This window comes from Hoplias malabaricus, unplaced genomic scaffold (assembly GCF_029633855.1).
Source record: "Hoplias malabaricus isolate fHopMal1 unplaced genomic scaffold, fHopMal1.hap1 scaffold_52, whole genome shotgun sequence".
In the NCBI taxonomy this organism is placed as follows: Eukaryota; Metazoa; Chordata; class Actinopteri; order Characiformes; family Erythrinidae; genus Hoplias; species Hoplias malabaricus.
Window position 1 is genome coordinate 74,727 of NW_027100972.1, and position 18,092 is coordinate 92,818.

Consider the following 18,092-nt stretch of genomic DNA (forward strand, 5'->3'; position numbering starts at 1 on the left):
CTCATTAAACCAAACGTATATCTGAACCACCCAGACCCCAGGGCTCCATCAGCATCAGCAAATCAACACCAAACACCTACAGCATCACAGAGGGCTGGGTTTTACACCTGTGCAGCAGGCATCGTCTCAATGAGTCAATTAACCATTTAACTGGACTAAACCTATACCCCACTATGACTTTAACCTCTGATTTACATCACATTAGGTTTATTTAAGATCAGAGCCAGTTCAGGCCTCTGACTGAAGGGTGGAGGGTCTGGATTAATCTGTGTTTTTTTTCCACGCATGTTATTTCCATATACACTACATGGCCAAATGTGTGCAGACACAAGCTCGCCCAGGATTTCTTCTAAAAGGAGTGTTTACAGGGAATTACTTCTTTAATTAGATCTTTGAACATTTCTGTGAGGATATGATGGCTCTCAGCCACCAGAGCATTAGTGAGAAGAAGAGGAAGTATAAGAAAAGAAGACGATAAAAAGAAGTAATAGTTCATTAATCTCTCTCTCTCTCTCTCTCACACACACACACACACACACACAATCTTGTGTTTGTGAATTGTGGGGACATTACCTAGACTTCCATTCATTTTGTGGAGACTTGCCATAAACTTTTCTATAAATACCTACTACTATCTTAATCCTAACTTTAACACAACCTTAAAACATGTCTTCCACAAGGAAGTCCTCACGATGTGATATATTCTTGCTACACACACACACACACACACACACATTCCAATCTTAAACCTACATCTCTAACCAGGTCACATACTGCTGCTGGAAAATTTGTTCTGGATCACACCCTCCATTCTAGCTCATACTAAAGGCACTCTAGAGAACAGAGTTCCACTGCTCCAATTCCGATGGGCTTCATGCACCTCTAGCTGACGCTTGGCACTGAGCATGGTGACCTCGGGCTCATGTGCAGCTGCTCCAGAGCGTCTCGTTTTATTTGCTTATTTCCTACTGTGAGATCAGGCTAGAAACACTTTCTGTGCACTATTCAGCATCTGTGTCTACTATTCAATAGTGTGTCCACACACTTTTGGACACGTAGTGTAGGTCCAGTGTTGAACTATGTTAATAAAAAAATCTCATCCTGTGATCTGATTGGCTGAGCGAGAACTTTCAGGGCGGTCCTAAAGCCTCCACCTCAATGCGGAAGGCCTGAGAGAGTAGCCCGGCAGCTGTTGTAGTGTTGAGGAGATAGAAATAAAAACATTTAAAGCTTATTTTTATATTTTAACCCGCACTTTAGCCTTTATTATTGGTCATCATGATTCTACTGGAAATAAACAACCGGATCATTGAGGAAACGCTGGGGCTGAAATTCGAGAGCGCTGCCAGCGGGTGAGCAGAGAAATCATCAGCTACAAACAGGACAAAATGCCGATTTCGGTCTTAAATGTTGTGCGTTATCTGTCTAATAGTGTCTTATGTCATTATTTGTGTCTTTAAAACACGAGTTTGTGTATTATTAATGGACTTAAAGTGTACAAAACGCATTGTAGCCTCTCGTTTCAATTACCCGTTCCACCTTAAATGGTACGGCAGTTACAGCCTGGAGCCTGACGCCAGTATGTAACTGCTGTACCGTTTAAGGTGGAACGGAGAGTTCCAAAAGCAAGCTCATTCAAACCTGTAATCGAAAATACAAAAGATTCTGTCATTTGTTGTAAGGCCACCACGACATACACAGCTCCCTGGGATTGTTTGGGGAGTCCTGAAAGACACAATAAGACATGGGAACGAAATATTCAATGCGTTAAGAATAACAACAACAATATATTTGAGTGGTTTCAACCCATTATTAAGTCGTGTGCCCGCCTTCATTTATTTTGAAGTGTTGTCACCAGCAGTAAGCATTACTTGAAGGACACTTTAAACACATATTCTTGCTAATGTAATTAATTATTTACAGTGGTGTGCAGAAATGTCAGCCCCCAGTTTCACAGGTGACTAAAGACCACTGTCACAAGTGTTTTTTTAACCTATAAAACAAACTGTATAGAGACATTTAGCCTTTGCCTTGAAGTAGGTTGACACCCCCACCCCAGTCCAGGATGTGTTCCTGCTTTAGCCCATTGATTCATGGGTATTCTCCAGACCCATCCCACTGTGATGAGGAGGAAGCTCTTACAGAGGATGGATGGATATATGCCAAAGTCATTTCTGCAGAATGTACAGATACATGCAAATGTAGGGGGTCAAAAACCTTCTAAGAAAATCCCCAGAGAACACACTCCTTCAAGTTACATCATGTTTTATTATTTTAAAGTATGTTAATATTGAAACAATGCAGAAACGATGCGTTAACTCTTTGGACCAGGGCCGTGGAGTTTTGCAGACTTCTGTAGAGTTGGTCTGTTTAAGGGGAATAAGCTGATGACTAGTTGCTCAGACTTCCTTTCCTTATAAGGCTGGGCTGCACTGCTTTGCTCTGCATGTTTGATCCCGCCCTAAATGCAGCTTCTGACTTCCGCCTTAAAACCTCCTCAAAAGCCACAACAAAACCAGCCCGGAACACCTGCAGTGGTTGTTATATTTAGTAGTTTACCCTCTAGCCTTAGGTTGCACTTTTACATTGGTCTCTCCTTGTGCTTTCGAAGTGTGTACATTTCACTTTTACAGACCTCCAGATTGCTGTCTTAATATAATACCGTGTGTGTCATTACTGTTGCAAAGTGTTCTTGGGCTTTCAAACAGTGTGTGAATGTTGTAGACCTCTCTTATGATGAATTGAAGCAGACAATTAGGGGTTACAGCAGTTTGCTGTTTGAAGCAAAAAAGAAAAATCACATGTTTCTCATTTTCCACGTCCGGTGGAACTTCATTCACTCTGGTTTGAGGAACGTGAGCGGCCGGCTCAGGCTCTGCTTGAACAGCAAAGCCCCACTCTCCTCTGCTTCAGCGTGGACGGTGCTGCATAGCGTTAAAGCTCAGCTCAGGACGATTCGCAACTCAGGTTTCAGATATGTTTTATTATATAAATATATTTCTGTGCAGATGCCCTCCCCGCAGAAAACCTGCACTGTTTTGTCAAAGCATAGTATCACAGTGTCAGTTTGATCCAGTATCCTGTGGCTGTGGTTAAAGTGGACACAGTGCTTAGTGACAATAACAAACTATTCTGGAAGCCTGTAAGTGCTAGAAAGTGCATTATTCATTTAAAACAACCGCTGGTTTATTAGGGGAGTGTGTAGTGTTCAATATTGAGTTACTGTGACAGCTGTAGTTATGATATTGAAAATCATGAGTCAGACAATCAATCCCAAGCTTGTACACTTCCATTAAGAGTAGCTTCTCCAGCCGAGGCACTTTTATGGCTGGGATTCTTGTTGATACATTTCCTCTTTCTGTTGTTTTTCAGAAACAAGCCTGAAGCCGTAGAAGTGACGTTTGCTGGTAAGTTTTATGTGAAAATAGTGTTTTACAGAAGCAGATCATGACGAATCCAGTAAAGACTCTTTTTAAGGAGCATCTCAGGGATGTTTAACTCTTTGTGTGTTGGTGTGAGGGGTGGTGAGTCAAATATGAGGTTGTCAGCGAAACAAAAGTGGAGTGTTTCTGTTTTGAAACTTCAGTGTCAAAAAAAAAGCACAGATTCCCACAGGCAGGAACCACTCGTCAGAACCACTTGTGAACTTGTGGGGCAGCGCTTTAGAGGTGCAGACGAGCAGTGTTTGTGTGGGTGGAGCCAGAGGAGTGGACTTGCTTATTCATAGCCTACGGAATGAAGGCAAAGGCATATTTTGAAGCAGGATATTTTCTTTCTTGTAGCTTGTAAATCTGCCAGTTTGATGAACAGAGAGTGGAGGGTTTAAGGGCTTTTATCACACACCCACCACACTTTGGCTGTCTTTTCACTGGTCATTAATTCTTCTTAACCTATAGACTTAACTAGTTCATGAAAGCATTTCACTGCTAATTGTATTGTTTATAATATATAACATTGGGGAATAATAAAACCACACACGGTGCCCATGCAAATGGTACTGCACGTTCTACACGTGGTGGTGTTCTTTCTCCAAAAACTCACAATAAAATTTGTTCCCTAGAGAATGAGTTGATTGGCCTCACTCTCTGTGTGGGAGCGTATCTTTCCCCTTTCCCCCCTGTTAGCAAAACCCTTTAGCATTCTCCTCCGAGCGTGTTGAGCCGCCCAGTGACATTGTGTTAGTAGTAGTTTGAGAAGAAGCAGTACTTGTCTTCACACGTTTCGAAAGAAGCATGTGCACTTCACCCTCACTGGTCATAGGAGTGTGTGTGTGTGTGTGTGAGGTAACAGGGGTGACATTAGTTAAGGTTTATTATTTAAAATGTCTGATATATGTAGTTTGACACTAGTTTACCATCCAAAAATGTCTAAAATGATTTTTTCCCCCCCTCACGTTGTAGATTTTGACGGTGTGTTGTACCACATCTCTAATCCGAACGGTGACAAGTCCAAGGTGATGGTCAGTATCTCCCTCAAGTTCTACAAAGAGCTGCAGGAGCACGGCACAGATGAGGTACGACAAGTTACCAATTGTTTCTGACTATTATTAAATTGAAGTGTTAATAAACAGTTAATAAACAGCATGACAACGAAACATACAAACACTAAATAAAGGGTAAGGATTAATGTAGGGCTGCAGACTTATGTTTTAAAGTGACAGCCCTGATGTTGCACCTGCCGTTTAAAAACCTCCGTCCTCGCTGGAGAATGTGGAGCACGTTCATCAGAGAAATATATTCTCCTTAACGATATGTTCTTTAAAACTATCCCTTAATGTAGCGTCTTTAATAACGTCTCCTCGAACGCACATCACTATTTTAAAACGCACTTGCAATTATTTTCCCCAAAATATCGCAATCAGTTATTTTCCCCAAAACCTACACCTCAAGTGATAGGACATCTGCTGAGGTCGATGTCACAGCCAATCAGATGTGAGCTCATTCTCAGCAGATGATTTCATTTAGCAACGGGGAGTAAATATTTTCTGTCACTTGTTTTCCTTCACGCCGCTGATGGACAGTGTCTGATGATCGCAGTCGACCTCAGGACGGAGGTGTTTTTCTTAAAGGGGAAATGCCTCTGACTCACTGCTGATAGAGGAAGTTATATCATTTTAATTTACAAGAGCTGCCTGTGAACCTAAAGAACAGTCAGAGTTTTAAACCGCTTGTATTACCTCGATATGATCGTCTCCTCGATATGGTGACTTTCTTTGAGCAAAACTGTCACCACTGAGTATCTCCACTGTCCAAAAGAAAAGAAATGAAAAAACCAAACAGGAAACACAATAAACAATGTTTAAAACAACATTAAAGATGAAATGTTATAAAGGTGATTGATAAAAGGCTGGGAATTTGTGATATTAAAGCCCTTAAAGTGTTTTAAATCAATTTATTTTAAAATCCCAGAGGTTAGAGTTTTTATTTTGTTGTTTCTCTCTTGATTTTCTTCTATAAAAAGCCAGACGATAAACAATATAATTTAACTGAACAGTAACAAACCACACCAAGCCTTTTAAATACATAAATACACCACGTGACCACAGAGACACGTTTTTCACTGGACAGCAGAGATATATAACAGCACCAGAGCCACTGTTTCGTGTCTTTTTTTTTTGAGTTGTGGGTCCGGAACTGGCCTGAGGGAGGTGTGCTGTAAATGGACAAGGAAAACAAATGTTCAAAACCACGCTTCTTTGTTTTCACAAGCAAAGTAGTCACATGTGCAGCATGTGCAAATTCAGAGGAAACAGCTTCCGCTCTTGAGTGTCAGAGACAAACACCATCACACTCTCAGCTGCTGAGAGACACAAGGAGATCAACTCTCACACATCTGCTTTTAAAGCCTTGTGAAGTGTTTCAGTGGATTTCCTCGAGATGTTGTAATTCATCATTCACAGATTATTCTGGTTCTGTTTCGAGGATCATCATGAGTCTATGTGCACTTCCATATAGGCGAGCAGAGAGCTGGACGATGCGGCCAGATTATATCGCGATATATTTCTTAATTTCGGTCGATACGATATCGATTCCGATATCGATATGAAAAATAAATGAAGCCACAGAAAAACAGCCAAGAACTAAAAGCAACATGACGACATCATCAAACAACAGCCTCTTAGCTTTATCAATATTAATATTTTTAAACTAGCTTTAAAATTGAGTGCAGATGCTGTAATTAATATGTGCTGAAATATAGAAAATGTGCTGGTGACCTTGGGGTGACCTTGGAGCACCTCTCATCCTGTGAAACTCAAACACCCGAGACAGCTGTCCAGTCTCCAGAGGTGGAATATGCACCAGGTTTGCTCAGTTAGCAAAGCTTTGGTTCACTGTGTGTGGAGGAAGACCTCGTTCACATGCTGTGTTTGGGTTGCGCAGGATGTGAGGCACTCCCTCTCTTAAGGGCAAGGCTGCCCTCTTTCTCCAGGTTGGAGCTCCCTTTACCAGGGGTTCCCTTCATCTAAGTTTTCTTTTAGAACAGACATATTTGCACTAGTTTAGTTATTTAGGGGTCTGTATCTGTGGTAGTGCGATCAGACCAGCATCCCCCATGACCCCCTATCAGAGCACTATCAGAGCCCTCTGTGTCAGATTATTGCAACACACATTGTTTATTGTATTAATGTCAATAGGCTTCATGATATATTTTTAAGATGTTGTTCTTCCCGACGTCTCTCTATTTACTTTTTGTCATTTACTGTTAATTTAGGCTTTGTTACTTTGCTTATTAATATTGCATTCTTTTTTTATACTATTTATATCTATTTATTATACTATATTTATCTCATTAAACACAGTAACACTGTGTGTGAATGATACTGTAGTACGGTGGTGTTCTGACGCCTGTGCTGTGTTTGGTTTCAGCTGCTGAAGAGAGTGTACGGAAATTACTTGGTTCCAGCTGAGGATGGTAAGAAGAAATTCTGTCCTTTTCTCATTTTGTCTCAGGTTCTTCTCAATGTATGACACCCTGGGATCTGAAGAGTTGGATAAATCACAGGGTACAGTGGCTGTGTCTCAACAGCAAGAATGTGTGAAGAATGGACTTGTTTTCTGTAGATAACGTTCTTGAGAATTCACTTTGCAAGAGCAGATTTGTAAAGACACAGTTAATGATGAGAAACATTTAGGTGCTTCTTGCTGGTAAGTCATGAACTGACTCATCCTCGTTATTTGGGGAGGATCAACAGCAACGTCCAGCTACTTTTAACAGGTCTTGCTGTTGGTAATGGAATGTAATTTGAGCTGTGGAAGATGATGCCAGGTGAGAGCAGGGGAACGGAAGGATACACAGAAATGCACACTGAGAAAAAGCCAATATCTCCTCGACCGGGAATGTTCCTACTCGGAAAGTGTGGAAGAAATGCAGAAGGCTGTTCTCATCTGTATCATCTGTTGCTGCATGTATGCGTAATGTTGCGCATGGCAAGGGAGGAAGATAAGTCTGAAGCCACTGCTTGAGAAACTTAAGCGTGACTCAAGCCCTACTCTCTGGTTCTACTTGACTATGAAGGAGAAGTTGGAGCTATTCATTCATTCATTCATTGTCTGTAACCCTTATCTAGTTCAGGGTTGCGGTGGGTCCAGAGCCTACCTGGAATCACCGGGGGCAAGGCGGGAATACACCCTGGAGGGGGCGCCAGTCCTTCACAGGGCAACACAGACAAACACACATTCACACCTACGGACGATTTTGAGTCGCCAATCCACCTACCAACGTGTGTTTTTGGACTGTTGGAGGAAACCGGAGCACCCGGAGGAAACCCACGCAGACACAGAGAGAACACACCACACTCCTCACAGACAGTCACCCGGAGGAAACCCACGCAGACAGAGAGAACACACCACACTCCTCACAGACAGTCACCCGGAGGAAACCCACGCGGACACAGGGAGAACACACCACACTCCTCACAGACAGTCACCTGGAGCGGGAATCGAACCCACAACCTCCAGGTCCCTGGAGCTGTGTGACTGCGACACTAACCTGCTGCACCACCGTGCCAAGTTGGAGCTAGAAATTGTTATTTTCCCCAAAATGGCGGGCAAACCAAAACCACATCGTTGAAGGGGCGTACTGTTTGCAGCAACCTGCTCAATATCTATGATGCGATTACATTTTGGAATTTGGCAGATGCTCAAATCCAGATATTTTTTTACTTAATCTTACTACAAATCTTATTACAGATAGTGGAAACACTGTCCTATAACAATAAGGGCAAGACTCAGCGCTGTACTCTCCACTATCTGTAATATGATTTGTAGTAAGATTGAATCACAAATCTGGATTGGAGCGTCTGCCAAATTCCAAAATATAAATGCATCATAGATATTGACCAGGTTGCTGCAAACAGCACGGCCCTTCAGCGATGTGGTTTTGGTTTGCCCGCCATTTTGGGGAAAATAACACAATTTCTAGCTCCAACTTCTCCTTCATAGTCAAGTCGAACCAGAGAGTAGGGCTTGAGTCACGCTTAAGTTTCTCAAACAGTGGCTTCAGACTTATCTTCCTCCCTTGCCATGCGCAACACAACGCATACATGCAGCAACAGATGATAAAACTACATTGATCATGGCAGGGGTTTCAGAATATTCAGAATAAATGAGGCAGGACGACATCAACAACGTTGAATTGCGTCAGGCACCTCATCACACACAAAGTCATTTGGAAAAACTCAAAAATGGTAAAAAACTGTTGTTAACTTGAAACAAATATTTCTAAAGAAGTGATCATACAGTTGATCAGTTTTGATACAGCACTCCGCTAATAGACGACAGTGCAGTACATGCTTTAAACTCATAAGAAATAGCAGTGCAGTGTTATGGGCAGCGCAGGTGGCATTCATGCTTTAAAACTATAGGAGACTCGAGGCTCGAATTGGGCTCCTGAACACCAGAACGTCAGAAACAGACTGGCATTTGGGGTAAAGAGAACTTGTATTATATTCCTGAGCTATGGCTGTATTTTGCATCTGTCCTTAAACTCCTGCCAGGTTGATAATATCCAGCAGGAAAGAATCGTGATTCAGATTAAGCTGTTTCTTTTTTTGTTTCAGGCTACAACGTCTCTCTGCTGTATGACCTGGACTCGTTGCCTGCCAACAGGGAGGAAGTGGTCCACCAGGCTGGCATGCTGAAGAGGAACTGCTTCGCTTCTGTGTTCGAGAAATACTTCAAGTTCCAGGAGGAAGGCCGCGAGGGCGAGCAGCGAGCAGTCGTCCACTACAGAGATGACGAGTCCATGTGAGTGACTTGGTTTTGACCTTGTACTGACCCTTAAACGGACGTCTTATGTCTCGTTACATTATGTATGATGGTGATTACTCAGTCACTACTCATCTTCGGTTTCTTTCAGTTTTTATCCCACTGTCTCTTACTGAAGTCCACTTGAATTAGTCTTTGCCGTGTCTAAAATGTTTAGGACTGTATTTACTGGCCAAGTAATTAAGCTAACTGGAATTTTTAAATTAAAATGCGTAATTAATAATACACAATATGAAAAAATGCATTGGGACACACATTTAATTGTAAATACACAGGCAGCAGAGCGTTTATGACTTTTACTCGTGGTGGCTCTCAGCAATCGTGCAACCCATTCTGTAACTTGATGTCATCTGCCACTCTGTGGCCGAGTTGCTGTGGTTCCTAAATATTTCTGCTTTTCAGTAACACAACTCACAGTTGATAATGGAAGGAAGATATTTCACAAACTGGCTTCTTGCAACAGTGGCATCCACACTCAAATTCAGTGAGGTCTTTGGGGACGACCCATTCTTCCACAAATATTTTATAAGACAGACATGAATAGGTGCTCGGTTTTGTACACCTGTTGCAGTGGGACTGAATAAAACACCTGAATTCAAAGATTAGTTGGTGTGTTCCAATACTTTTGCCCATATAGTGTGCTATAAAGTGTAAATCTTTGGTGCATTGGTTGCTGTTTCTTTTTTTTAATGGCGCACACACACACACACACACAGAGGTTAATTGTAGGTAGATATATAAGATATATACTGTTATGTTTCCTTGCTTCTCTGTGTCCCTGGGATCCTAGATACATAGAGTATTTTGTTTAGCTCTTTTTATAGAGAAACACATTGTTGTTGGTTACTGAAGGGCTTTTTATCTCAGAGTGGCTTTATCTCAGTGAGTGAAAATTCTAGCTGTTTTTCACAAGCACTGTTCCATTACTACAACAGGGTTTTGGGTGGTGTCCTGTGGTTTCAGGTACGTGGAGGCGAAGAAGGACCGCGTGACGGTGGTGTTCAGCACTGTGTTTAAAGATGACGACGACGTCATCATTGGAAAAGTGTTCATGCAGGTTTGTCCCTGTGGAGATTATCAACATCACACACACACACACACACAGGCTCTTAGCAGGGTTTTGCCATTTCTCTTCCAGTTAAGTAGATCACTGCATTTCTTCTTCTTCTACTTCATGTCTCTGCTTGTTGCCCCTTTGATACTGTCACATACAGAACCATTCCAGTGCTCTGGACCCTTTCACGGTTCTAGATTGTGTGATTGTGTGAGTTATAACGGGCGTGACCCAGCTCTCTTTTCTGTAGTGGGAATGAGTCAGATGTTTTTTTTTTTTTTTGGTTGGATTTATTTTTTTATCAAAACATTTAAACTGTCATTTAAACAGATGGAAAGCATGTAAGCTCATGTAGATTGTTTACCTTTTCACTTGTTTACCCCCTTCTTTCAGTTTCTGAATCCTGATTTGCTAGAATTAATTCCTCCATTCTAGTAACTTCACAACAAGCAGTAGTTCCATGGAAATAACTGGATAATTACTGTCATTGTTTACTGTCATTGTCTTTCAATTACACTGAAAAATAAGCCCTAAAGGGGACATGAAGAAATCACTAGTATCTGTGCACATTGTGTTATTCTGTAGCCTTCCAACCCACACACTGTGAATCAAGACACCATACCCCCCCCCCCCCCTGTGATCTGCAGAGACTTTAGAATGACCCCGCCCCTTCGTCTGGGTCTGTCCAATCACAGCGCTGGACCTGCATTAATGTGAGAGCGCAAAGGCGAGGTTAAACTCAACAAAACAAACACAACGAGCGCGGATAAATAAGAGCACTGAGTAAAAAAGGGGAAGAAAGAGAACAGAGTGAAAACGGCTAAAAACCAGAGCTTCTGCTCCTCGCTCCTCACTGCTGTGCGCTCAGGGTCAGGGTGAACAGCGAGCGGCTCATTATCTGAAAGCAGGCGTTCTGAACAGGGGCTGTTTACACAGGGGGAGAACACTGCTGTGAGAAAGAGGGTCGCATACTCCATTAAGAACTGGAACTGTGTTCCACTGTGGAGACGTGAGAGAATATGTCGCCTTTAATGTAAGTAACTGAATAACAAGTCCGCCTTTGAAGAGGCTGAGCTGAATTGGCTTGTGTTTTTGTAAAGAGGAGATTATAAATAGTGGCTACGTTATACAACACTGGAAAGGCCACGATGAGAATGAGGGCATGTGTCTCTCCCTGATGAACCCTTTCGGGTTTGTTCTTCTGGAATGAAGCCCGGAGTAATGCACTGTGAGAGTGTGACAGGTGACAGAATCTTGATTGTGAGATGTTCCTTAACCAGGGCGCATCTCTGTTCAGTTCTTGGTCCAAATACACACCTTAGACAAACAAATAGATCTGTAATGATGAGCTTTTGATGAGACAGCTATGCTTAACTGAATATAAACTTAATATATAATAATTAAATGAAAAATGAGAGCATAGTAACAGGTTTATAGTGCATTTACAGAAACGGGTTTATCATGATTTATAGGCAGCACTGAGGAGGGAAATTGAAGAAGGACAGGGTTTACATGAAGCAGGTGAATAATAATTACAATAATAATAAAATATATATATAATATAATACACTATTACAAATATTTACCTGACTCAGGTGCGGTTGGAGCTGGAGGAAGGATAGCTTTTACCTGGAAGCTCCACTCCAACCTGTGCATCGAAAGTTTGGTTTCTATTGAGATTCTCTGTCCAATGATATTTATTTCTTTTCCTTTTAATATAATATTTTAATGACCATGTGTGTGTGTATCTTCAGGACCCTTAATGTTCGTTAAGGTGTCATACTAGGTATTAAGTGCAGGTTCAGCCTCAGCAATCAGAACTGAACCCTTGGAAGGAATACTGTTCATTCCTGAGAAACTCGCCTTTTAACATACAACCGTTTACACGAAGAGCTTAAACCTTTTGAGCTTAAAAATAATTAGTACCTTGAGTTAAAATAGTGGGCCCCTGAGCTCTTTGTGATCATGATAATTGTACCTTGTTAAACCTGTTTGTATTGGTTTTAGTACAGAGCTATCGGAGGTTTATACGGTTTCCCAGAGGAGCTTGTGTTGTGTAGTTCATTAGAGTGTGATTGGGCTGGTAATTTGGAATAAAGTACTGGTGCATTTTTCCTAAAAATCCTACAGAAACCTTTGATTGAGAAGTCCAAGCCTGGATGACTGTGACAGCTGTGTAAAACTGGACTGAAAACACTCACACTGAGGATTCATACTGGACTATAATCGCTCTACATTCATCACTGTCAGACTATGAAAACTACACACTACAGATATGTACTGGATTGAACTCTGTGTGTGTTTGTGTGTGTGCAGGAGTTTAAGGAGGGGAGAAGGGCGAGTCACACTGCTCCTCAGGTGCTGTTCAGTCACAGAGAGCCTCCCCTGGAGCTGAAGGACACAGATGCTGCTGTCGGAGACAACATCGGATACATCACCTTCGGTAACAACCAGCAGATTATTCAGTCGCAAACAATATGTATATCTCTTACTTCCTGCAGTCCCAGGGCTCTTTAAAATGCAGCACATCTCTACAACTACTTTTTTTGGACAGCTGAAGCAATTCGGACAAAAACACTGAGCTCTTTTAATGCAAAATGAAATGTAGCCGTTTGTATCCTGCCTCTGACTGCTCTATATCCTACCTTTCATAAAGTAAAATGAAGACGGTAAAACCACGTCTAATGTCTGCGTTTATTTACGCATTCACTAACCGTGAATGATTTGACTGATTGTAATTACGCCTAGGGCACAGCAGGTAGTGTCGTAATCACACAGCTCCAGGGGAGGTTGTGGGTTCGATTCCCGCTCCGGGTGACTGTCTATGAGGAGTGTGGTGTGTTCTCCCTGTGTCTGCATGGGTTTCCTCCCACAGTCCAAAAACACACGTTGGTGGGTGGATTGGTGACTCAAAAGTGTCCGTAGATGTGTGAGTGAGTGTGTGTGTGTTGCCCTGTGAAGGACTTGCGCCCCCTCCAGGGTGTATTCCCGCCTTGCGCCCAATGATTCCAGGTAGGCTCTGGACCCACCGTGACCCTGAACTGGATAAGGGTTACAGACAATGAATGAATAATTACGCCCACATTATTTATTTATTCATTCATTCATTGACCGTCTGTAACACCTTCATGCTGATCAAGGTCCACGGTCAGTCCGGTGCCTACCCAGGGCTGGGGCGCCAGGCAGGAACACACCCAGGGCAGGGTGCCAGTCCAACACCGGGCATCACACACTCACCCAGTCATTCACTCACTTTGACCCCATCTACCTGGACTGTGGGAGCACAGTGTTGGGAAACCCACACAGACACAGGGAGAACACTAGTTTGAGCCCAATACCTACAGCACTGCTCAGGAAGCTCCTCGTTCAGTACCTGTGCCAGGGGAGTATTTTTGTTTTTCTGGTTTTATTTAGTGTCCATCACCCCTGAGTTCTGTGAATGTATGTTAACCAGAGCCTCACCTGAGACAGGTGCACTGTGGGCGTTCCCCTGTGAACCGTCTTCGTACTTTAATGAACACAGGGGCACGCCTTAATAAGCCAACAATCTCCAGCTTCTGTTCTTATTGTCACTGCAAATATGTGCACAGTTCGGATGCTGTTTACGCAGCCATTGTGAATCATTACAAGCTGTTTCGTACTGTAATGTTAATATTTTGATTGCAATTACGGTGTCCTGAATAACACACAGTCTATGGATGACTTGATTAAGGTGGTCCTCTGGTTTATTTATTATTAACGTGCCATATTTGCTTGGATCACAAAGCACAATGGAAAAACATGTAGTATTACTATTATTACTACAGTTAGAAGACTGTACAGTACTACACTAACCATATTATTATTGTATGACTATTATTTAACGTTCATATGCAAGTGTCTTCAGTGTAAAGCCAATGCACATCATATTCAAATGTCCTGTGGAGGATGTGCCAACCTGAAAATCAACCAAATACGATGCAGTGATGATATATCTTTGTCTTCCACAGTCCTGTTCCCTCGCCATACAAATGCCAACGCCAGAGACAACACCATCAACCTCATCCACACCTTCAGGGACTACCTGCACTACCACATAAAGTGCTCCAAGGTCAGCTCACCGCACACACAGCCTCTCATTTTAATTCTCCGTCAACACACGATGCTGTTAAAGCTTTTAAATCAGTTCTGGATTCTCCTGCTTCCTCCACACACCTTGTATTTACTGCACTCTGATGTAGCCAGTGTGTGGGTTTGGGAGTTCAGAGAGGAAGAGCAGTTAATGTGTAATCTCTGGGATGTTTGTGAAGGTGGGTACAGTATCGGTTGAGCACTGGGGAGGCCACTTTTCAGACCTATGTGTGTAGCTGCAAACACCAGTTATTCAAAATGACGGTTGTTGGGGCATCGGTTATGAGTTTTGGGGGTAAAACTTTGATATGCTCCGTGATGTATTTATTATCCACAGTGTCAATCAGGTTGTGTTACACTGCAGGATTCAAAGAGTGATGTGACTCATATCTTTACTAGAGCTCTGTTGGATTATGACAAAAACCGTAATGTCTATTTTGGTCAGTACTCAGAGCCTGTGATTTAACACAGTTTCTCATAGACTTTGGCAACATCTCCCTTATTCAGAGCTATTGTTCTAATCATATCTTGTTTGGAAGCCAAACTTGTAAATGAGATTAAAAATAGGCAAATTACTCATTCCTAACTCCTATATATAGAAAGTGATTTATAATGTTCATATTCATTTGGGTGTTTCCGACAGCACTAAAGGACACGGAGGGGGAGATGTGACTTCTGTATTCTGTATTTATTTATTTATTTATTTTAAAATGTTAATATTATCAAGAACTTTATTTCTGACAGATTGCTATTCACTACAGGAAGTGTAGGGGGCGATGTGCCTTCTGTTGTTTCATATACAAAGTGCTCTAAGTCCAATGTATTTAATTCTGACTGATTATTAATAATCTGTAGGGAGTGTAGGTGGCTTCTACTTTGTTTTAAAATCATTCTGTGATCTGTGATAGGCCTACATCCACACCCGCATGAGAGCCAAAACCTCCGACTTCCTGAAGGTCCTGAACCGTGCCCGTCCCGACGCCGAAAAGAAAGAGATGAAGACAATCTCGTGAGTATCTGAGGGAACACTTTTAGTGCGGAATTAGAGCAAAGATTAAACCAAAATACAGCACATTTCTAAAGTATGCAGGATTTAAGATGTTCCTCAGTAGAAAAGCACTGACTAATTGAATTGGACGCTCTGGAGGAGCTGCAAATCATATTAAATGCTCCAAGGTCAGTGATGCCACACAGAAAGTGGCACAGGAACAACACAACAGCGTCACGTTACACACAGGTAAGGACCGAAGGGGGAGAGACAATGCATGAGCCATTTTTCATATGATGTCCTTGTTAAGTTAAAAGAGTTACTATCCACCTTTACTTGACGAGTCACACTGTTATTCAGTGTTAATGTGTAACTCCTGCTCAGAGACTTTAGAAACAGCTGAAATGAAGCTCTCAGGTGTAAGACCCTCATGCGGAGGAATGTGTGTTTGTGAAGTGGGTCTTTTTACTGAGTAAATATTAACACTCAGGGAAACTCCCCTCCACACTGGAATCCGACTGAGCGTAAAAGCACTTCCTCTTTGGGCTCTTTAAAGCTGACGGTGCGTTACTCCTCAGATTTAAGCAAATGTGTGTCTGTGTGAGAGAGAGATTAACGTGTGAGGGCTCTGATTGTGTGCACAATGCTATAAACATTACACTCTTCCTGCTGTGTTCTCTTACAGGAGAAGAGTAAAAACATTCTTAAATTTGAATGGAAGGGTAGCAAAAAACCAAGAAATAAGGAGATTGAAGATTTAGTTCTGAAATCGCTGACATACAGTGACATACAATGTTAATCCAGGCCTTATTTGTGCTGTTGTCTGGTAAAATTCCTCATCGTTCATTTTGTTCAGCCGTTAAAAGGCTTTAAAAACACACTCAAAGTTCTTACTGCACAGCAGCCCAACTGGCTGAGGACGAGTAAAAGACATTTTCCTCGAAGTGTACGGGGCGTGTTGCTTTTGGCAGTGATTTACCGCTGGCATCCTCTCAAAAACTCCCTGCGGCTTTGTGGCAAACAGCTTATTAACAGCAGCGCCTCCAGGCCGTATTCACACTCACACAGCGGACTCTGGGAAGAGCCACATGGTGCAATCATTGCTGCTGGATAAACTGATTATATGGACCACAGTTGAGTACCAACATGTTATTTGATTGATCACATAACGTGTCCAAATATCACTTGATGAGAATGAAAAAGTAACCCTTAGAGAACTGGGCGATCTGTTATTGCTTATTTCTAAGTAATTCTGGGCTGTTTCGCTTGGTCCATTCATCGGGAAACTTTAACACGACATAAAGGACGACAGCGACCGTGATCAGGATGAAGCTGTTACAGAAAATGGTTGAATGAATGAATGTAAATGAAGCACAGTTTCATTTGCATTCATTCACTCAATTTTTATAAACGTTTGTTATTTGTAGCCATTATTTTTCAAATTTGACTCTAACTCTCTTTTTCCAGGGGCAAGACATTTTCACGTTAACGTAACGCTGAGACCAAACATATCTACAGGACCACGTTGAGACCAGCCGGTGTTAACTGAATGCTCGTGGAACAGCAAACAGCCGCACAGTGCTCCAGTGTCTCCTTCAAAACATCCACAAAACCACCAGTGGACAATAAGAAATTCCTTACTTCACTCAGTTTAAGGAGCAATCAGTCATTTTACTCCAGTGAAACAGCCCTCACACTGACACACAGTGGCCTGGATGTGTCAGAGATTATGTACTAATCCCTAATTTTATCATGGCCTCCCCCATCTGGGGGACCCAGTCCATGTAGTATAAACGGCTTCAGTCAGGGACTGCAGTAATTTGTTTCTTCATCATCTCATGTGGGTTGCACTTTATAGAAAAATGGTAAAAAAAAATAAAATAAATAAAAATCCCTTTTATACATATTAATGGCTAATGTTTGGTGGTAAACAATGACTTATTGCTCCTTTAAGACAAATCATTACCTGGAACAAAGAAAAATAATCATTTTTACGTGCTAACATGTCTCCCATAGAATTGGAAGTTTGTTTCTTTTTCCCTTGCCTTGTCTGTATCCGATGAGCTTTGTCTGAGAACGGTTTCTGCAGTATTCCTCAATGTCTGCAATTACAGGTCTGTCTGAAAAGGGTTGTCAATAAACCAGTCTTCTACAAAAGAGCTCTTCACTTCTTCATTTCAAAGTACTGTTGTTTAGAAAATCCAATTTTATAGGGTTTGCCAGTTTAGCCAGAAAACCAAAGCCCAGAGTCAAGATGATGATTGTTCAAGTTAAAACGTAATGTATTGGCCAGTACTGAAATTTAGACTTGGGTTATATGCTTGACCCTACCATTGTGTCATACTTGATGTCTGATGTCTGCTTCTTTATACTTAGCAGTTGAGCTAACAGCTAATGGAAGCTATTAGCACTGTGTGAATTGCAACACTGCGTCTAAAAAAAGGAAATCACTAAAGACTGATGATGGCTAAAAGCAGATGTAGCAACCAACTTCAAGCCCCATTTTTCCGTAAGTCACCCTTCAAGGCTACATGACACATTAGCCCTCAGTTAACAGATACAAACTAACTTCAGATAAATCTCTATAAAGGCTGTTTCCAACAAGCATCATTTGTCAAATGTCTGTAATCAGTGCTATCACAATTGTCGCCTACTGGAAATAGCCTGTATGGAC

The 18,092-nt window shown here is 41.9% G+C and overlaps 1 protein-coding gene across 1 annotated transcript; it reads left to right on the forward strand.

The window, feature by feature from the left end:
* The first annotated feature begins 1,130 nt into the window (after positions 1-1,130).
* On the forward strand, positions 1,131-17,299 carry LOC136682484 (actin-related protein 2/3 complex subunit 2-A-like). The gene is made up of 10 exons (XM_066658915.1): positions 1,131-1,352; positions 3,373-3,407; positions 4,401-4,513; positions 6,867-6,912; positions 9,059-9,245; positions 10,230-10,323; positions 12,637-12,763; positions 14,310-14,410; positions 15,339-15,439; positions 16,886-17,299. The coding sequence occupies exons 1-10, from the start codon at positions 1,279-1,281 to the stop codon at positions 16,905-16,907; spliced, it is 900 nt and encodes a 299-aa protein (XP_066515012.1). The 5' UTR covers positions 1,131-1,278; the 3' UTR covers positions 16,908-17,299.
* The last annotated feature ends 793 nt before the right edge of the window (positions 17,300-18,092 follow it).

Bases quoted from the DNA above. Each gene is read 5' to 3' on its own strand.
- LOC136682484 (XM_066658915.1), top strand. From the start codon at position 1,279: ATGATTCTACTGGAAATAAACAACCGGATCATTGAGGAAACGCTGGGG. The intron at 4,514-6,866 runs GTACGACAAGTT...GTTTGGTTTCAG, and splicing joins AGGAGCACGGCACAGATGAG to CTGCTGAAGAGAGTGTACGG. The intron at 6,913-9,058 runs GTAAGAAGAAAT...TTTTTGTTTCAG, and splicing joins CTTGGTTCCAGCTGAGGATG to GCTACAACGTCTCTCTGCTG.